The sequence below is a fragment of the Pollicipes pollicipes genome, unplaced genomic scaffold (genome assembly GCF_011947565.3).
Source record: "Pollicipes pollicipes isolate AB1234 unplaced genomic scaffold, Ppol_2.1 Scaffold_7262;HRSCAF=8765_pilon_pilon_pilon, whole genome shotgun sequence".
NCBI lineage: Eukaryota > Metazoa > Arthropoda > Thecostraca > Pollicipedomorpha > Pollicipedidae > Pollicipes > Pollicipes pollicipes.
Genome location: NW_023597055.1, coordinates 24312956 through 24333880, shown reverse-complemented (window position 1 = coordinate 24333880; position 20925 = coordinate 24312956). Strand labels below are relative to the sequence as shown.

The window sequence follows — 20925 nt, the reverse complement described above, 5'->3', positions numbered from 1 at the left end:
GTGGACATCCTGCACGTGGACACACTGCCGCACGACGGTCGCGATACCGCACCTGTGGAGAGGGCCGCGACCGACGCGCCATCTGTGAGCCGCGGTGTGGCCGACGAGGCTCCAGCCGGAGAAACTGGCTCTGTTCCAGCTAATGGTGGTGTCCATGGGGCCGCTACCAGGCGCGCCTGGTCCGACTTGCCGTCGGAGTTTCGGCAGGCAACGCAGTCGGATCCAGTGCTGTCTGCGGTCCTGCACTGTTTGTGTACTGGTGATCGTTGCTGGCGAGAGACTGGGTGAGGCAGGGGCATACTGCAGGCGTGGTGAGGACAAATAGTTCGTCCGTGGCGGTCTTGTGCACAGACGGACTGGACGATACCGAGACCGTCAGACCGCTGCGCCCAAAAGCATGCAACGTCGCATTGTCCAGCCTGTGACGTTCCTATGTTTGCACGTTTTGGCCTCGGGCGTACTGTGCGTCAGGTCCCACGTCGCTGCTGCTGGTACAACCTGAAGGTGACTGCGAGTGAATACCGCCGTAGCTGCCTGGAATGTGCACGTGTTAAACGGCCTAACCACTTCCATCGTGAGGGTAGGGAAGATGTGCCTGTGGTCGGGGAACCACCGGCGCAGTGACCAGCCGATGTTCTTGGCCCCTTGTCCCGCACGGAAGGGAACTGTTACGCGCTAGTCGGACCAGATATCTTCCTTAACTGGGCAGAGGCGCACAGTTTGCCACACCAACGCGCCGCTGCTGTGGGTCACTGCTTTGTAGATTTGATTGCCCGTTTTGGGGTACCCAAGAGCAGCCTGACTGATCAGGGCTCGAGTTTTGAAAGCGCTCTTTGCAAGCACCTGTGTGAGGCGCCGCAGATCGGCAAGCTCAGGTGCACGTCACGCCACCCTCCGACAGCTGGACAGACTGAACGCTTCGACCGTATACTGTGTGACATGCCGACATTCTACGTGAATGCGAGCCAGACCGATTGGGGCAAATGGGTCGGTGTGTGTCAGCTGTATGTCAGCTTTTTAAGCTTGATCACATTTTATTAATCCTCGAGCATCCTAACGTGTACATTTCTACTTGTCTTGAGTTCGAAAAACCACACAATGACACACACACACCATCCTGGGTCGCGAAAACGTCGCCTCCCGCCGCGGACGCTGCCTGTCAGCCGCCGCGATAATCACCGCAGAGCAACATGCACCATCCGGCAATAGCAAGCACAGTCGAATAGCGGACTCAGTAAGTGGTCCGACCGGACCGACAGGACTGTGAAGGCTACTGATAACGCTATGTGTAGTGAATTGTCTGTGGAGTCGCAATCGCATGCTCAAGTCGGTCCAAAAAGTTAGCGACCCAGGGCAGAACCAGAACACATGTGGCATATCCTCGCTGTGGCTCTGGCAGCGCGCACACTGATTCGTCTCTTTCATCCGATAGAGGTGTAGCATGCGTTTCGTCGGTAAGATCCTGTGGATGATTCTAAATTGCAGCCACCTTAGTTTGAAGTCATCTGTTGTGTCGTACAGAACTTTGTATATTTTTGTCCATTGTTCCTGTACCATAGGTGCAAGCCTCAGTTTCCATTTCGTCTGAGCCTTGTCCGTTAGAGAAACATGAGCCGAGGATAGGAGCGCACTATATCCCCACTTCGCCGTTCCCACGCATGGAAGGACTGCATTGGTGGGCTTTTCCTGGGCGAGCACTTCCTTCCAAGAACGGGGTATGACATGCAGTATAGATCGCCTTGTTAGGTAATGCCCATAGCCGAATTGCATTTGCAATTGGTCTGCTTTCGGTCCTGGTGGTTGTAAAGGTCGTCGTTCATTTTAACGACTGAACGGTGGATCAGTTGGTGCCTGTTCAATGATACAGTCTGTTACAGGTTCATATCAGTGTTGTTCCACGTGACTTTGGCCAGTATGTTTGCTGCTGAGAGTTAGTGCTGTAACGAGCGCACGATCTGTATCCAGGCAATTAATGCTTCTGACCAAAACTTACATCCATCTAGAAGATTCAACATTTTTAAAGATCGGTATCGCACTGCAATAATTATATTGCGGCATTTGTTTTTAGTTTGCGCTGCAGTATTTTCTTCCATTTAGCGTTGTACTCTTGATTAGGCAACTTCTTTATCCAGGCCGTTTTAAGACTGTCTGCCTGTACTGATGCATCGGGCACCTTCATTCTTCCCACGAAAAGACGGTTTTTCATCACCGGCCGTTTGATCCTATCTCGAGATCGGTTCCAAAAGAGCTGGTATATTATTGTTCCTATCTTCTTTAAGGACGCATGATTTGTCTTCCCTAAGACAGCCATTAGATTTTTAAATACGAGAAAGCTTCTGACTTTATGACATGTTCCCTCCCGTATGCAGCCAAGCCACTCCCAAACCATGGGTTAAGTCTGGCCTTCAATCTTTCAATTGTTTCCGGATAGTTAATATTTCCCAGGTCTTCACACGTCGGGGTAAGTTTTACTCCAAGGTAATCTATTGAGTTACGCTCCCACAAGCGTGTCAGCTTTTCGTTCTCCCGTCATTCAACGACTGGTTACCATCCGTTCGAGCTTGTGCATGGAGTTGAACCACTCGTGCCCGTGACAACTGAGGTAACTGATGATTGGTGATAGCTCGGATCGCGTGCAGTACCTATTGAAAGTTGATGCCTGGTGTCGAGCAGAGGCTGTCACCCAATCAGAAGAAAGCTCTGCAGCCATTGGTTGAGAGCCGGCGGCGCTTGTCAGTGCTGAACACATGCCATGTTAATGTGCAGTGCATGTAGTGAAACGCGGTACATCCAGGACGCTGTCGAACCGCTATGATAAACCGTTTGCAGTTGCTGAGGTTAGGCGGCCGGTTCCCCTAAGAAAAGGTTGGTTCATGGCAGTAGTTTGAAGACAGCGTATGCGTGCGTCGGTGATGGTGCGGTCGCCCCTTCGCGACGCGTGTCGCCCATCGCGGGTGAGATGCTGGGACCGAAAGCCAAGCCGGATGCCCTGAGTGGCCCGCCGAGCGATGTGAGCGCTGCGCTAGGCGACTGTGCAGGTGCCGCATCTACTTAAAAATGGGAGCGAGGCGCGAGACGGTGGAAGTGCCGCTTCCACTGTAGCAGATTTAGAGGTATATATGGGAGCTGATGACACCGAAGACGCATCTGTGTGTGTTACCCTTAGTGGTAGACGGCCGAGATCAGCTAGCCGTTATTCGTCGTAAGGATCTGTGTGCCCATGTAGCGATTTGTGTTCGTGGACTTCGTGGCCGACCGACTAAGATTTCGTGCTCGGGACTGTGCAACCGCGTTTTAAGCTCGATTAAAAACTAGTCTTTCGCTCTTCCTCCGGTGGGGGCGAATGTTATGAGTGGACAAAGCTGGTGCCGTGCCAGCTCGCAGGGTTAGTTCGCCGCCGGACCGTTGGTGGCGCTGTGTTCTCTCTCTTCGGCGCGGTGGGGGGGGGGGGACTCAAAGCTTGAGGGTATGTGTGGCGAAACTATTCCGGCTTTGTAATTCTTATTTCGTTCATTCAAGATTAATTATCTGTCAAGAGTTGCGCTGAAAGGTCAAAAACAGCCAGAAGATAGCATATGGAAGCTGACGAAAGGCGCGGGAAGGCGGTTTTATACAGAATGTTATGACCTAAACGTGCGCATACTAGAAAAGAGCATGCACATGATGCATTTCCCGTGAATCGAGGCTGTGGAAAGTGAACGTGGCGCCAGGAAGCAGTTAGACCTTAAGATGCAACTGGGCACGCATAACCCCAACAGACACATCGACGATTGGAGGGACGGAGCAGGCAGATGGTGGTGGCCGGTGCGAGTCTCAAGAACAGCCGTCTTAAAAAATAGCCCGGCCGCGGATCGACATGAGTTAGAAGCTGATATTAGTAGGGATCAGGCTTTGCGCTCGTGCTGTTCTAGCGTAACCAGGTGGGAGCTCGCTGAATGGGTCTCGGTCCGGTGCCGGTGCCAGCTGGCCACGAGAAATCCGGCAGGCAGCTTGGCCAGCGGACTTACAATATTATATTAAAGGGAGTGTTCTACATTTGTATGGGGTTCTGAACTGTAAAGGGGCTGTAGAAGATCATTTGGTGCAGTTTACAATTCTGCCCTCTTTATGGCCCACACACCTCTAGTGTCTGTAAGCTTCACGCCCGCGAAGGGCGTGACTATTTCGTGCAGACTTTCAAGGTCACCCGGGCATCCATGACGTCATAATACCATGCCATTTAAATCCTCAGTTCGTTCGGTCATGCGGCGGCCAAGACCAGTACAAACATACAATTGTTGATTCGTTCATATCTGGCGCTCGTGAGCACGACTCCCAGATAAACGCCTCCCAATCAATGTGCAAGGAACGATGACACAATCAAGCCATGATGTTTTGAGGAGCATGTTTCCTAAAAAGAAAAATTGTGCTGTGAAGAGCAGTATGTTTCATTTAAAAGTATACCAATAATCATAAGTGGGCTTATTTCATCACAGCTTGGCATTGCTCTAGTGTCTTCAAGTTCGGAACATGTGCACATATGACCGAGTCCGACAAGCGGGGCAACGTTGTTGCGTGCGAATGTGTCATATTGGCTGAACGTGGGAACATGAAATTCGACAACTGCAAAAGCGTCTTCGAAACTGCCGTCGGAACTCTTTATTGAGCTATGAGCATGCTTGCCGAGTTTCCGTCAAAGATCGAAGGCCGCGATGAGACTGAAAAGACATGTTTCAACTGGAAAGAGAACGGAAAAATGTGTTGGTCATTTTGCGAAGTGATGCACATGGCAGCACCCACGCGCGGGATCACCAATAACACATTCGACAGTTGTGCTGAGTTTTCCAGGACTGAGGGGGTGTTGTCGATAAATTACGTGATGTCCTTTTGGACGTTTTCAGTCCCTTTTTCCTGGTTACGCACTGTTTGTGCGAGATGAGAGTCCCCTCCAACAGATATGCTCAACGTGTGCACCATCAAAAACCTCCTTCCCTCCATTTCTAGTGAAATTTATTGGAAGCTCCATTTTTGATGGCGTTCTGTTTTGCCGCTTTTGTTCATTTTTGCCATCTTGTTGACCCGCTTTTGTGTTGACGTTCACGGTGTGTTTAAATAGTGGCGCACTTTGGTTCACCAGTTGTGAAAGAATGCGTTGAGCCTAGAGCGATACGCTGGGTGTGAGCATTGGGGTAAAGGTGGCGTTATGGTTAATACGGCTGAGATAAGATAATGATACGACGTTGGGAAAGTATAGAAAGGAAATCCTGGGACATTGATGATAACCGGGCTCAAGATGTGTTCCACTCTGCCAATATATGGACCATATCATCGTGCATGAGAAACCCAGACAGCAAAAAATACATGTTACGTCGGCCATGCTCGGCACACGCTGCTCCAGTCGGACATGCTTCTATGCCTGGCATATCTGGCATAACACTGACATTGGAAAGTGTGGCTATTTTTATTTTTCTTCATACAGTGAGGTTATTGGTCAACTTTGTCCACAATGAAGCGATAGCAAGTGGACAAAGTGTGTGCCTGCTGCTCTAAACCCATCCGCTGCACAAACAGATCAGCTTGTTTAATTATGAGCCTCATGCACTTCCTTGATATCTATTATGTGTCACTTATGTGTGGCATTTATGCTTGGAGTTGCACCGGCAACATCATAACTCCCTGAAACATTGGTTCTCTCTGTTCTGAAATTGGTGATGGCTGAAGCTGAGTGCTGGATTTTAGATTATGCATGTTATTGCAAGTCAAATAATTACTGCAAATATGCATACCTGTTATATATTCATCTCAAATTAGTTTTTAAAATAGTTGTGAACTATTCATGAAGGCTTTAGATGTGTGTATAAGCTGATTGTGAACTTCCTTCTTATTTAAACACTTGGACAGTTTCCAAAATGTGATGTGTGCACATGTCCTTGCATGCTCCATATTTTGTTCTTTCAAACAGACTTTACATTATATCCTGAGCAGGATGTGTCAGTAAGACAGGTTGTGCTAAGCTCAGATGGCTTTGGAAAACACCTGCTGAACTTCAGCCCACCCAGCAAACATGTCTGAGGATATTCTGCTTGTTCTCAGCATATGTGATGGTGAGTGTACTGTGACTTAAGTTGACATAAAGGAAAGTGTTCCCCAGGTATTCTGAGTATGCTCATTTTTAGCAAGACCTCTGAAGAATTTAAGTGAGGGTCAGGCTTTGATGCCATTTTTGATGTGTTTCATTCATTTTGGTGCAGCGTTTGGTATCAGTTACATGATAAAAGTTGTTAGCTGTCATGCAAATGATGTGACATGATGCACCAGTGGTACAAGTGAACTGGGGCTTGCATGGTGCCAACTGCTGTTGCCATTAGCAGGAGCAGCAGTCTTACTGTGCTGTTTATGACTAATGGTGCTGCGGCACTTGCTGTTCAGGGCGTCACCTGCCAGCGCCACCTGGCTACAGCCTGCTGGCAGAGGCTAAGTTTGACCACCAGATCCTGCAGTCGGACCCAGTGCCACTGGCGTCGCATGTTGACTTCAACAGTGAGCTTGCCTGGGAGACGGACAGGTGGGTGATAATGGCTACAGACTGCTTACATGATAAAATGGACTGTGGTACATGGGATGGGTGCTCAGTTGTGCATGGGATGGGGCACTCAAAACTCCCATCACCGCCTTTCGCACTGTACGCCAATTTAACTCAGCCTCTTGTGTGGAATATTCTGATACCACATATTTATAACAAATGTTATGGATCACCTGATGGGCTTTTGCAAAGCTTTCTTTGAGCATTGAACACAGTGATAATCCTGATCTGTCCCTTGATGGTGTGCACTGTTGCACAACAACCTGAGGCCAGCTTTGGCCTTGAGCTGCCTCGGCTGGCGGGGAGTGAGAGCCGCCGTGTGTTGAGCACCGCCGCGTCTGCCGCAGGAGGGCGCTGCAGCAGCACCGCCTGCACAAGAACCCGGTCAAGGTGGAGTTCTACGCCACGTCGGACGCCACCACCGACCTGCGCCAGCTGCTGGGATACGTGGTGCTCGACACGCGCACCGCCATCGAGCGCCAGACCGGAGCGGAGGTACGCGGAGGCACGGCCCGGCACCGCCCACTGGACGTGCATGTGCGGGTGTGTGAGTGTTGGGGAAAGGGTTCGGGCTTACCTCAGTTTCTGAGTGGGGATTGAAGCTCTGTTTTGACTTGCACTGAACAAACAGCCCACTTTTCATCAGGTGGGACACTGCTAATGGTCTTGGATTTTGCATGCGTCGGTGATGTTTTGAACTCTTGTCTTGCTATTGGTGTGAGTCGATGAGCCATGTTTTCGATACTATGGACCTTTACGGGGACCACTTGAAAACGTCGGCATTTGGCGGATTCGCTCAGTTGGTTTGCAGAACCCCAGCCATTTGCTCCTAATATTGATAATCATTGAAACCGGCGTACAAGGAAAGTACAGAACATTCAGATGTGTTCAGAGTCGTCGGGTCTCGAACAGTGCGTAGATAGTTGCGGGCATATGCCGTTCTCTAACAATGACCATGCTTTGTGCGGGTGAGGGCCGCCTGTGTGATAGTTGATGGGAATATGCGTGGCGTTGGTGCTGGGTCCCGCACGTGCTTCCGTCGCCGTCGCCGTGATTCGGTCGGTCTCCTCGCAGCCCGACGTGAAGTGGCACCGCATACTGGGCTGCCGGCCCAAGTCTGCACATGAACTGCCGGCTGTTCAGCTTGGCCTCAGTCTGGAGCCCAACCCGACGGGCGGAAGCAGCGTCCTGGATCCCACCATCGACGTGAGGCAAAGATTCGCGACGCGGTGATGATCGAAGCGGAGTGTCGGACGTCTTCCTAGCTGGATAACTGAGTCATGTTAGAAATGCAGCGGAGCTGCAGGCATGTGCTAACATGCCATCAAAATGTGAGCTCTCAGATATTGATACCCTGTCTCCGTGCTCCGTCAAACGACGTAGCGTGTTCGGCGACGCTTTGACGTCTACGCTATGCCTGCCTGCCACCATCACGACACGCGCCCGCCTGCCCGCCAGCTGTCGGAGACGGCGGGCAGCGAGCCGGAGCCGTGCGAGCCCTCCGACGTCCCGCCGGCGTCGCTGGCGCACTCGCCGCCGACGCGCGGCCCTCCGGCGTCGCAGCCGCAGCTGCCGCCGCCGCCGCCGGAGCCGCAGCCGGAGCCGGTGGTGCCCGTGCTGGACGAGCGACTGGGCTGCTTTCAGCTGGGGCCGCCAGCCGGGCCGCAGGAGCTCTTCACGCTCACGGTCATCGTGGTGCACGCCCGCAACCTGGAGCTGGTGAGCGGGGCGGCCGCCGGTCTGGCAGCGGTGCGGCGAGGCATGCGGGCCGTGGTAGGGGCGGACGGGCTGGTGAGAGGTGGCTCTGCAGCGGCGCGGCGGGGCGTGCGGGCCGTGGTGGAGGCGGACGGGCTGGTGGGAAGTGGCTCTGCAGTGGTGCGGCAGGGCCTGCGGGCCGTGCTGGGGGCGGACGAGCTGGTGAGAGGTGGCTCTGCGGTGGTGCGGCAGGGCCTGCGGGCCGTGCTGGGGGCGGACGAGCTGGTGAGAGGTGGCTCCGCAGTGGTGCGGCAGGGCCTGCGGGCCGTGCCGGGGGCGGACGAGCTGGTGAGAGGTGGCTCTGGAGTGGTGCGGCGGGGCGTGCGGGCCATGGTGGGGGCGGACGAGCTGGTGAGAGGTGGCTCTGCAGCGGTGCGGCGGGGCCTGCGGGCCGTGCTGGGGGCGAACGGGCTGGTGAGAGGTGGCTCTGCAATGGTGCGGCAGGGCCTGCGGGCCGTGCTGGGGGCGGACGGGCTGGTGAGAGGTGACTGTGCTGCTGTTGGGGTGAGGTTTTGCATGGCTCATCTGGAGCTGTTGATATGCAGTGCGAGTGCGCTGAAGCTTGTGAGATTCTGCAGAGTGTGGGAGGGGAAAACAATACCCTAACAGGATTGACAGTACATTTGATGGAGACATGAAAATCGTTGGAGTTGACAATTTTCATGTTTTATGTTTCATTTTTGAAACAGCTCGATGCGAAGAGATTGGTAATGGTGTATGTAGGGTAGATTCCAGCGAACATTTTTAAGATTGATGTGTTGTTTGTCACAAAGAATGCAAATTTGGAAGGCAAAATGCTAATTTTGGCTAGTTATCTAGTTATGCTTTTTTGGCTAGTTATCTTATGTTTGCTTCTTCCTTCCATCTGGGATGTAGGAGAACGTGAGGTGCATGCCACAAATGATGGGACATAAATATTGATCCACGTGTTGCCTGCTCCACGTTTGTTTGTTCTCCCACCGATTTTACGGAATTTGACTGGCCTGACCCCGTGCCGCCATAAGCGTGCTGATTTCTCCCCGCGGGCTGGGGTTATCTGAGCTGTGCCCTCCGATGATCAGATGGGAGGGTCCCCAGTGAGCCGGTCTGATGATGAGCCGTGTCCCCAGCTGATCCCACCCGAGGTGGACCTGCCGACCGGCACCGGCTTCAGCTTCTACTACAGCCTGCTGGGCTGCGACATCGTCACTGACACCTTCAACAACATTGTGCAGGTCGGGGCGGAGGCCGCGGCGGCCATTGCTTTCTTTTGGTGCGAGCTGCTGCATGATTCGCAAGCCCATGCTGGTGCTGTATGCCCGCTAGGTGAAGCTGTCTTAATATTTTCGGCAGTTTGCAATCATCCCTAGTGAGCGTTGTTTGCTATCAGCTGTATCGTATCTTTGTTTCGACTCTGGCGAATCGTTTGGCGTTGGTCTCGTTTGGATGGGGCAGCGCCTCGCACCTCAAGGCGCGCAGTTTTGCATTGCCGTCTGGTATGGTCGCCTGCAATAAGGATGTCGTTGCAATGGCCCAGGCCGTCGCCAGTGGGAAAGCGGTGCTCTGCCACGTTGTGCACCACTTCTTAATTCAGCCTAGCTGTTGTGACGCTACCAGCGGTGTAGGAGCGTCGAAAGCTCTGGCGTCTGGTGTCTCCCCCCCCCCTCCCCCCCCCCCCTGGCCGTCGTCTCGGCTCCACCTCCGAGCGTTTGGGCGGCGGTGCCGGCGCGCTAGGCGCCTGATCTCCGGCTGTGCCGCCGCGGACAGCCGCGGTTTCTGGCGGAACGGGCGGTGACGCGTGTACGGGCGCGGCTGCCCGTGCTGCGCCGCTACCTGCAGCAGCTGGGCTCGATCGACGTCCACCTCTGCTGCGGCGACCTCAGTCTGGGTGAGCCCGGCCGCCGCTCGGTCACGGACGCGCGCGCGCGCGCCACCAGGCTCTTATCACATGACATCATCTTTGTGATAGAAATGCGCGGCGTTAATGCTCATCATCGGCGAAAGCCAATGTGGTCAAAGTGTCTTTGGAACAGGCGGATTGTTAGCGGTGGCGTATCACTTGGAAAGAAAGCGTTTAATGAGTGGAAACGTGCTAGCTGGCTTGCCCGTAACGTGTGGGAAGGTGTGAAAAGTGTTTTCATGCTTTTAATTCGGCTCCGCCACACATCTATTGTGCTTCCTGTAAAACAGGACATTTGAAGCGCATCAGTGTCTGTATCACGTCTGAGGTGACAGGCTTTTGCGTGACGCGCCTCGTGGGGCGCAGGCAGCGCGTCAGTGCCGCTGGCTCCGCTGGTGGCCGCCTTGACGGCGCCGCCGGCCAAGCCGCTGGCGCACGAGGCGGCCCACCCGCTGGCCTCGTCGCTGACGGGCCTGGTGCCGCGCGCCGCCGACGGCCACGCCCCCGCGCTGGGCGTGGCCGTCGAGCTGGCGCACGCGCGCGTCGGCGGCGACGGCCAGAGCCAGCTGAGCGGTGAGGGCGCGGTGTCCGGCCGACGGGAGGTGGAGCCGCCGTCGCGGCAGCAGGCGGCGACGCCTGGCGACAGCACCGTGGGGCTGGATGAGACGCCGGCGGCGACAGATGGGGTTGGCGTCGGTTCTCCGCTGGACCTGGGCTCGAGTCGCCTCGGCAGCGACGTAGGGTCAGTTTTTGTGTGCTTTGGATCAGATTATTACACCGCTGCTCTGTGACCATTGACTACTTGCACCAGCAGTATGGGGTTTTGGTTGTCCCACCTGAATGTCAAAACCCGCTGAAGGATAAAATCTGAGGCGATTAGTCTCGGCATCTCCGCTGAACTGACTTGCGTCTATCGCTTGCAGTTGGCAATAATCCTAAGGCCTTGGCTAACGTGAAAAGTTCGAAAGGGGCCTTTTATCCTGGCACTGAGAAAAGATATTCTATAACACCTATTTATCAGTATAATAGGTACCTGCATGCATCATCCAGTGTCGTATCCAGTGTAGCATGTAGCATCCAGGGCTGCTAATATGATAAAAGGCACGCCAGCTGTCGGCTTTGCGCATGATAGAGTTGGACATGGAGACCGATGCTGGGGTACATTACCCACCAGTTAGCCCCCGCCGGCTCACTAAATGACACCCCAACATCCGGTCACCTGGCCCACTTCCGGTGTTGATGACCCGCCCACTGGTGAGGGCTTGGGGCTAATGTCTCTCCCATTGCGGAGGACCCGGGGCTGATGTCTCTCCCACTGGTGAGGGCCCGGGGCTCGCCCGCTGTGGAGGGCTGCTGGCCATCCGGGAGCTCGTGGCTGACAAGCTGTGCCTGCGGACCTCTCCACTCGGCCCCACGACGTAACCATCGCAACGCGCCGCAACACTGGGTGTGCCCAGCGGCGCACATCGATTTCGGAGGCGCGTTATTTTGCGTTACCATCGGGCAAACGCGCCGGTGTTGCCGCCATCGACCGGTCTCGCCGCCGCCCACGTGCGCGGCGGAGCTCGACCGGCCGGGCATCGATCTCGACAGGCCGGCGGCGGCCGCCTGCCGTCGCTGCCAGCTGACCGAGGCTCGCCCGTCAGATCGCCGGAGGTGACCACAGTGCGTCGCGCGCCGCCGCAGCCGCCGCCGCCGCCGCAGCCGCCGCAGCCGCCGCAGCCGCCGCCGGCCGTCGAGATGGCGCCTGGCGCCGACGAGGACCGGCGGCCGCGGCACTTCCGGTTCGTGCTGGACCTGCGCAAGCTGTGTCTGCAGGAGGCGTGTCGTGGACGAGCTGTGCTCAGGTGAGCTGCCGGGTGTGGGAGTGGGTGGGACATTAGTTTGTCGCTCCCTCTGGCGGTTGTCCCTCCACTTGGTGGGCGTGGCGTGCGTTTTCCAGGGCTTTTTTTCTTTCGTACCCGACATGAACCATGTGGAAGTGCTTCGTGCTATGCGACATATCAGTTACGAGCGAGTACGAGCGACAGGTGAGCATATGCCACGCAGCACAGAAGATCCCCCATAACGATGTGCTCCGCTGCAGACGCCACAGGAAGGCACCTGGTGCACCGTAATGTCATGCGCGCGCGTTGCCGGAGCCCAGACAGCATCCAGCCGCACAAACGGCCTGGACAGCCGCCGCCGCCGTTGCCCCCAGGTTTAGCTACCCGCACTTCGGCGACGCGTGTGAGCTGCGCTCGGGCCCGGTGCCGCTGCCCTGCCGGCGGCCGGCCACCGTGCCGCGCGCCACCTTCGAGTTCAACTTCGCCGCCTCGTGCGGCTGGCTGCGCTCCACGCTGCGTCGGTTCGCCGTCGAGGTGCGCGTCGAGGAGGCCGACACGGCCGAGCTGCTGGGCCGCGCCAGCGTCCCGCTCCACCCGGTGCTGCAGCAGCAGCGCGTCCACACGACGGTGCGTACTGCCGGCGCGCGGCGCGAGCTGGGGTCGGTAGGCTGTGTTCGGCGGTCCGTGGTTTAAGACCATACAGTGTCCTCGTTAGGTATGTTCTCTCAGTGTAAAAGTCTGTCTGGCACTCGTGCGGAACTATGCATCGACGTTGGTATGAATTATGAAGCATTTGGAGCTGAGCTGTGCATTCGGAGTTTGAAGCTCTTACTGCAGAGAGGGTTCAGTCTTTCCTAAAGGTTCTTGCCTGGGATCTCACGACGATTTGGTGCGATACTATCGGTTTTCATCAGCAATGCTGACTTTCATCCGCAAGTGAGAAACAGGGTGACTCAAATAATTTGATGGTACAGACAGCAGCCGTGGGCGGCTGCCGAGGCTTATGTCATACTACATTGTTGGCAGCCTGCAGCCTGCGGCATTGTCGCAGTCCGAGTGGATGTTGCGAGAAACAATTGATGCGAACCATTCTAACCCAAACGTTTTTGAACCTCGGCCTTGCTCTCGGAAGGGACTGATATGGACTGAACGGGATTCGGTGTTGGCGTGGTCGCTCGTGGCCGCTCGTGGCCGACCGCGTCTGCTCGCCCCGCGGCGTGGCGATCGTAAAACTCCTGACTGATGTACACACCGATCCCTCGTGCCCAGTGTCAGTGTACGGATCGGTGCTGCTCAGCGGCTGCTCCCCCTCTCCCAGTCAGCGGCGGGCACCGGTGCATCACCCTCCCAGTCAGCGGTGAGCACCGGTGCATCACCCTCCCAGTCAGCGGCGGGCACCGGTGCATCACCCTCCCAGTCAGCGGTGAGCACCGGTGCATCACCCTCCCAGTCAGCGGTGAGCACCGGTGCATCACCCTCCCGGTCAGCGGCGGGCACCGGTGCATCACCCTCCCAGTCAGCGGTGAGCACCGGTGCATCACCCTCCCAGTCAGCGGTGAGCACCGGTGCATCACCCTCCCAGTCAGCGGTGGGCACCGGGGCATCACCCTCCCAGTCAGCGGCGGGCACCGGGGCATCACCCTCCCGGTCAGCGGCGGGCACCGGTGCATCACCCTCCCGGTCAGCGGTGAGCACCGGTGCATCACCCTCCCAGTCAGCGGCGGGCACCGGTGCATCACCCTCCCAGTCAGCGGTGAGCACCGGTGCATCACCCTCCCAGTCAGCGGCGGGCACCGGTGCATCACCCTCCCAGTCAGCGGTGGGCATCGGTGCATCACCCTCCCAGTCAGCGGTGAGCACCGGGGCATCACCCTCCCAGTCAGCGGTGAGCACCGGTGCATCACCCTCCCAGTCAGCGGTGAGCACCGGTGCATCACCCTCCCGGTCAGCGGCGGGCACCGGTGCATCACCCTCCCAGTCAGCGGTGAGCACCGGTGCATCACCCTCCCAGTCAGCGGTGAGCACCGGTGCATCACCCTCCCAGTCAGCGGTGAGCACCGGTGCATCACCCTCCCGGTCAGCGGCGGGCACCGGTGCATCACCCTCCCGGTCAGCGGCGGGCACCGGTGCATCACCCTCCCGGTCAGCGGTGAGCACCGGTGCATCACCCTCCCAGTCAGCGGCGGGCACCGGTGCATCACCCTCCCAGTCAGCGGTGAGCACCGGTGCATCACCCTCCCAGTCAGCGGCGGGCACCGGTGCATCACCCTCCCAGTCAGCGGTGGGCATCGGTGCATCACCCTCCCAGTCAGCGGTGAGCACCGGGGCATCACCCTCCCAGTCAGCGGTGAGCACCGGTGCATCACCCTCCCAGTCAGCGGTGAGCACCGGTGCATCACCCTCCCAGTCAGCGGTGAGCACCGGTGCATCACCCTCCCAGTCAGCGGCGGGCACCGGTGCATCACCCTCCCAGTCAGCGGTGAGCACCGGTGCATCACCCTCCCGGTCAGCGGTGAGCACCGGTGCATCACCCTCCCAGTCAGCGGCGGGCACCGGTGCATCACCCTCCCAGTCAGCGGTGAGCACCGGTGCATCACCCTCCCAGTCAGCGGCGGGCACCGGTGCATCACCCTCCCAGTCAGCGGTGAGCATCGGTGCATCACCCTCCCAGTCAGCGGTGAGCACCGGGGCATCACCCTCCCAGTCAGCGGTGAGCACCGGTGCATCACCCTCCCAGTCAGCGGTGAGCACCGGTGCATCACCCTCCCAGTCAGCGGTGAGCACCGGTGCATCACCCTCCCAGTCAGCGGTGAGCACCGGTGCATCACCCTCCCGGTCAGCGGCGGGCACCGGGGCATCACCCTCCCGGTCAGCGGTGAGCACCGGTGCATCACCCTCCCGGTCAGCGGCGGGCACCGGTGCATCACCCTCCCAGTCAGCGGCGGGCACCAGTGCATCACCCTCCCAGTCAGCGGCGGGCACCGGGGCATCACCCGCCGGCCTGACCTCCCCTTCTCCCCGGCCGGCAGTCGTCGCTGGGCGTGCGCGGCTTCCAGCAGAGCCACCTGGCGGTGACCGCGGTGCGCGGCCCGGACGGCGCCGCCGCCGGCCAACTCACCGTCGCCATGTCTCTGGACGGTCTGGGCGAGGCGGCCGGCGTGGAGGGCGTGCCGACGCCGCCTCCCGACGCGACCGTGGCGCCGCCCGACGGTGGAGCCGTGCAGCTTGAGGCCGAGATGTACGCGGCGGCCCGCGAGCTCGAGCAGTGGAAGCAAGAGCAGAAGGTGCTCTTCCAGAACCAGGTGAGTCCGGCGGGGTGTTCCGCCGGTCCTTCCCTCGGCGACGCGGCCGGTTTAGTGATATAATGCTTTAGTCCCGTCGTAGCATGGCATGTTTCGTCCGTGCAGGGAGTGAAATGGGGCCTTTTCGCACCAGCCAAGACATGTCTTCGTAGTAGATGTGGTCACCCGAGAATAGAACTGTACTTTGGATACCCGCGCTTCTCAATGGCCTCAGCGACTTAGATTTGCACCGTCGCTCAGCCCAGTGTGTGTGTTCTCGCCAGAGTGATAAAACTGCGCAGTGATAAAGCCCACGAGCGTCGACTTGTCCATGACTGCCCAGTCACATTCAGCGGTGTACAATGACACCGTTTATTGGGCCCAGTGGGCTGCGTGATGCTGTACCCTCTATGCGCGCCGCTGCTGACCCGTGCGGGCCCGCGCCGTGGCGCAGCTGCAACAGCGGGAGGCGGCCCACCTGGCCACGCTAACCGAGGAGTGGAAGCGGCGCGACGCGGAGCGCGAGCTGCAGGTGCAGAAGCGACTGCGGGAGGCCGTGGCGCTGGAGGACAAGCTGCGCGCCGGCCTGGCCGCGCTGGAGGAGCGCCAGCAGCGGCTGCAGGACCGCGAGGACGAGGTCAGTCCTCTGGCGGCGGGCTCAGCTGTGTGAGGACGAGGGGAGGATGGCATTGCGAGGACATTAAGGTTGTGAGGACGAGCTCATGAACGAGAATACGATACGTCTTATGGACAAGGTCATGAGGTGAGGAAGGGATCGGCGAGGTAAAGGGGAAGTTGGACGAGGTCGGGGTCAAGGTCATAAGGTGAGGAAGGGATCAGCGTTGTCAGGAGGGGTCAGGCGAGGACGGGCCAATGTTAGTAGGTCTGAGTTACTGTTGGTAGGACGTGGTCTAGTCGAGGACGAGGAAGACGCGGTCAGTCTTGTGAGGACGGGGTCAGTGCTGTGAGGACAACGTCAGTCACGATGTGAAGACGGAGGAGATGCAGGGAGGACCTGGTAGGTGACGCGAGGGAACGCTGGGGTGACCCGGCTGGTGACGCGAGGGAACGCTGGGGTGACCCGGCTGGTGACGCGAGGGAACGCTGGGGGACCCGGTTGGTGACGCGAGGGAACGCTGGGAGGACCCAGTCGGTAGGCTGTTGCGAGGTCATGTTGCCGGCCATGGATGCCCTTTTCCTCCTCATGTTTGATCTGTCCACGCTGACCGTAGAGCAGCGCCGCCTGTCGGCTCAGCTGGGAGGCCTGGGACCGGTTGACCATGATTTTGGCTGAGGCTTGAATTCAACCAGGCTACGCTTACCAGCTAGTGATCGGCTGAGGGTGGCAGGTTACCAGCTAGTGGTTGGCTGAGGGTGGCAGGTTACCAGCTAGTGATTGGCTGAGGGTGGCAGGTTACCAGCTAATGATCGGCTGAGGGTGGCAGGTTACCAGCTAGTGATTGGCTGAGGGTGGCAGGTTACCAGCTAGTGATTGGCTGAGGGTGGCAGGTTACCAGATAGTGATCGGCTGAGGGTGGCAGGTTACCAGGTAGTGATTGGCTGAGGGTGGCAGGTTACCAGCTAGTGATCAGCTGAGGATGGCAGGTTACCAGCTAGTGATCGGCTGAGGGTGGCAGGTTACCATCTAGTGATCAGCTGAGGATGGCAGGTTACCAGCTAGTGATCAGCTGAGGATGGCAGGTTGCCAGCTAGTGATCTGCTGAGGGTGGCAGGTTGCCAGCTAGTGATTGGCTGAGGATGGCAGGTTACCAGCTAGTGATCAGCTGAGGATGACAGGTTACCAGCTAGTGATCAGCTGAGGATGGCAGGTTACCAGCTAGTGGTCGGCTGAGGATGGCAGGTTACCAGCTAGTGATCGGCTGAGGATGGCAGGTTACCAGCTAGTGATCAGCTGAGGATGGCAAGTTACCAGCTAGTGATCAGCTGAGGATGGCAGGTTACCAGCTAGTGATCGGCTGAGGATGGCAGGTTACCAGCTAGTGATTGGCTGAGGATGGCAGGTTACCAGCTAGTGATCAGCTGAGGGTGGCAGGTTACCAGCTAGTGATCGGCTGAGGGTGGCAGGTTACCGGCTAGTGATTGGCTGAGGGTGGCAGGCTACCAGCGAGTGATTGGCTGAGGGTGGCAGGTTGGCCTTTATTGCCGTGTAAGGTTATTGGACATTGCGTGGTGAAAGAAGCTGACCGAGCTCAGTTCGCAATATCTGGTATGGTCATATAGGCCGGGTGTGAAAGGTAGGCCAAGGTAAACTGCATCCAGTTACGGCGCGGATGAACATGCGTTCTTTCGAAGACTATTGTATTTTATTTATGATGTGCGTTTGTACAATCCATGGGCTGCTAACTGAGCAATGTGTGCTACTTGACATAAAAAACAGACGTGACATAGTGACGTTTCGTGTGCCAGGAAAGGCGCAAATACAGGGCATTTCTCGCACGTACCTTCTAACCTAGCTGACCGCCTCACACCGCCATCATCCAGTCCCAGTCGTCACGGGCCGTCAGCGGCGTCACACTTCAGCTGCGTGTAGTCGACACAGAAGCCGCGCATGTCGGCAGCGTCTGCCAGCGCGTCCTTGCCCCCGTTCGTCTCGCCCGCCGTCCCTCCGGCGTGTACCCGCACCACGAACGGCGCTGAGAACGAGTAGACGACGGCGGTGGCGGCGGGTCGGACACGCAGCCGTCGGCCGCAGAAGCGGGAGCGGCAGGCGCCGCCGTCGGCCGTGAGGTGGTGCGGCGGCCGCCGCCGGTCCGTACCGCACGGCAGCCACAGCCAGGCGCCGCCGCAGACGGACGCGCCGCCGCCGCCGCTGCCGCCGTCGCCGCCGCGCTCGGCGCCCAGCCTGAAGGTGGAGGAGGGCTGGGTGTCGTCGGCGCACTGCCGGTAGGCGATGCCGCAGCGGCCGGCCGCCCGGCGGATGCAGATGCTGTAGTCGACGCCGCTCAGCAGCAGGCCCTGCCGTATCGGCGAAGCACGGTTAGCTGGAGATCGGACGTGCCTGGGTGGAGGTATGCCGCCGCTAGCCCGGGGCTATTCCAGCGGCTGACTGCGGCGGCGTGGAGAAAAGATGTGGCCCTGCAATCGGACTCACCGAGTTCATCCAACGAAATGGAGGGTTCGACCAATTATTTGGGTGTGGCTCAAAATGTCACGCGTTCTGTATACGTATTTTTGGAAGGCTCGTGGTGGCGGCCTAATCATGCGATAGAAATGGACGTTTCAGCAACACAAACATTGCCAGCAAAAGGCGCCGCATTACTTACCGTTGGCGAATCATTTACTATGCATTGAACAAAGGCAACTGGTCTGTGGGATTCCACCACGACTTTACGAAAGCACAATACTCATTATTTTCCCATGTTGTTCAAGCTACTTGATCTGCGTTTACCGGGCCCTTACATAGCTGACTTCTGTATAAAACGAATTGTACCTTTGGCGACAAACTGGGGCACAAGTCCACCGTGCGGCTTGAGGATAACACCGTGCAGCCGTGCAGCAAGACCTTTAAAAACCGTGCGGTTTTGGAGGTCTCGCTGTAGAGCGTGTACTACCCATCTTGGTGTGGTTCGACTGGAATACCGTCTCATATCAGAGGACGTATCCGACCTTACTGTGGTAGCAGTAGCGGCCCACCTGGCTGTAGTTGAAGTTGAACGAGACGAAGCGGCCGGCGTGGGCGGTGTGGTGCTGCAGGCAGCCGGCCGGCGCCGCCTGCGGGGAGCCGCACGCCACCTGCTGCACCGCCACGGCCCAGAGGCGCGGGAACGACGAGTCTGCCTCCACCGCGAGCGTGACCGGCTCCGGGCCCGTCTCCACGTACAGGTGCTGGCCGCCGTTGGCGCTGTCGGCGGCGGCAGGCGGCGGGGGACGGGCGTCAGTTCTCAGCAGCCGGCCGGCGCGCCGATAACTTCTCCCGGCGCCAGGGGGCAGGTGGCGGGGGACGGGCGTCAGTCTCAGCAGCCGGCCGGCGCGCTGATAACTTCTCCCGGCGCCAGGGGGCAGGCGGCGGGGGACGGGCGTCAGTTCTCAGCAGCCGGCCGGTGCGCTGATGACTCGTCCCGGCGTCAGGTGGCAGGCGGCGGGGAACGAGCGTCAGCTCTCAGCAGCCGGGACGGTGTGCTAATAGCTCGTCCCGACGCCAGATGGCAGGCGGCGCGTCCGCCTCGCCTAGCGCCCAGTGCGCTCGGATTCAGCAAGGACGCTGATATTTCTCGACCAAGGGTCTCCCCCAGTCCATCAGCTGTGTGAAAAATACTTGTGAACGGCAGTTAACGTTTGTGTGGGGCTTAGCATGAGACGGCGCTTACCACGGGAATGGCACAGCCGGGTCTAAGGGTCAACCAATCCGATGTTTTGGTAGATGACGACCACTCCGCCGATGTATGACAGGATGTATTGGGTGCAGTCGTCATTGCACTAATGGCAATGCCGGAGGAAAAGGCCTCGAGCATGGTCCGGAGCACTGGCTTAGCTGGTCGTTGGCTGACCCAAATGGTGTCTACCTGCTACGTGACATTTGATTACATTTGAGCGTGGGCAAAGCTGACGGGGCGAGTCGTAAGTACTCTACAGTGGCCGCGAGCTGTCTGAGACGGCAGGCGTGGCGTTCATTTACTGGTGTTACGCCCCCCCCCCCATCCCCCCCACCCCCACCCCACCCCCACACACCAGTTATCAGGGCCCTGTCGGTCTTCGTGGATGCTTTCACGACGCATGGAGCGCGGCTCTTGCCGGTGGCGTCATTTCGGACATCATTTCGGACTTCGTTATTCTGACGTCATGCTTTCCGACCCTAAATTTTCAATCTTACCCCACGCCACACGTGGACAATTCCGAAATAATTGCTCTGGTAAGTCTGGGGCGGCCGGCCCGTCATCAGCGATGTGGCGGGGGGCTGTGGCTTCACTCACCCGCAGAGCACCAGCGGCCGCCGGAGCGCGCCGCCGCTGACGACGAACCGGTCCCGGCGGCAGCGCCGGTCGGCCAGCTCTGGCGAATGTAGCGCCATCAGCGCCAGCTCCAGCCTCAGCCGGCAGACGCGCGCCGCCGGCTGCACGCGCACCGCGCACCGGCCGGCGGCGGCGCGCGGCCGCGGGAAGCCCTCGTTCACGAAGTAGGTGCCGTTGGCGCCGATGGTGGCGCCGCACGAGGCGAGCAGCACGCAGCAGACGCCGAAGCCGCGCGCGCAGGAGCCGGCGGCGCGGCCGGCGCGGCGTCGACACTCGCCGGCCGTGTAGCAGGTGCCGACGCCGCCCGAGCCGAGTCGGCACGGCGCGTTGGCGAAACGGTAGATGGTGAAGAGGGAGGGTAGGCGCGGTTGGCGCGTCAGGAGGGCGGCGGAGAGGTCGTCGAGGAGCGTGGGACCTGGATGGAGCGGCGGCGGTGGAGGCGCGGCGGCGGACACGGCGGGCTCGGGGAGAGGCGCTGCCGGCGGCGACGGCTGCGGCGGCGCACGGCTCCAGCCCAGCCACGGGTTGTCGTAGCGGGAGGAGTAGTGTTCCAAAGGCCGGCCGTCTCTCCAGCCGCCGTCTGGCCGTCTTGCCGCCCGGTCTGCCTCTGCGCCGCCGCCGCCGGCCGACACGGTGGCCAGCGCCAGCCGCA

The 20925-nt window shown here is 58.6% G+C and overlaps 2 protein-coding genes across 2 annotated transcripts; both read left to right on the top strand.

Annotated features, from left to right (window-relative positions):
• Positions 1 to 7842: 7842 nt before the first annotated feature.
• LOC119113621 (centrosomal protein of 120 kDa) lies at positions 7843 to 11129 on the top strand. Its single transcript, XM_037237909.1, has 6 exons — positions 7843 to 7868; positions 8041 to 8281; positions 9427 to 9531; positions 10064 to 10184; positions 10563 to 10587; positions 11120 to 11129. Exons 1-6 carry the CDS (start codon positions 7843 to 7845, stop codon positions 11127 to 11129), a joined length of 528 nt encoding a protein of 175 aa, XP_037093804.1.
• A 758-nt stretch (positions 11130 to 11887) lies between these two features.
• Positions 11888 to 16604, top strand: LOC119113620 (centrosomal protein of 120 kDa). The gene is made up of 6 exons (XM_037237908.1): positions 11888 to 12043; positions 12397 to 12649; positions 15052 to 15180; positions 15247 to 15324; positions 15767 to 15892; positions 16536 to 16604. The coding sequence occupies exons 1-6, from the start codon at positions 11937 to 11939 to the stop codon at positions 16602 to 16604; spliced, it is 762 nt and encodes a 253-aa protein (XP_037093803.1). The 5' UTR covers positions 11888 to 11936.
• Positions 16605 to 20925: the final 4321 nt, after the last annotated feature.

Coding starts and splice junctions, on each gene's coding strand:
- LOC119113621 (XM_037237909.1), top strand. CDS start 7,843: ATGTTAGAAATGCAGCGGAGCTGCAG. Junction 7,869..8,040: donor GAAATGCAGCGGAGCTGCAG/GCATGTGCTAAC, acceptor GACGGCGGGCAG/CGAGCCGGAGCCGTGCGAGC. Junction 9,532..10,063: donor CCTTCAACAACATTGTGCAG/GTCGGGGCGGAG, acceptor CGCCGCGGACAG/CCGCGGTTTCTGGCGGAACG.
- LOC119113620 (XM_037237908.1), top strand. CDS start 11,937: ATGGCGCCTGGCGCCGACGAGGACCGGCGGCCGCGGCACTTCCGGTTC. Junction 15,325..15,766: donor AGGTGCTCTTCCAGAACCAG/GTGAGTCCGGCG, acceptor CAGCTGCAACAG/CGGGAGGCGGCCCACCTGGC. Junction 15,893..16,535: donor ACAAGCTGCGCGCCGGCCTG/GCCGCGCTGGAG, acceptor CGCTGACCGTAG/AGCAGCGCCGCCTGTCGGCT.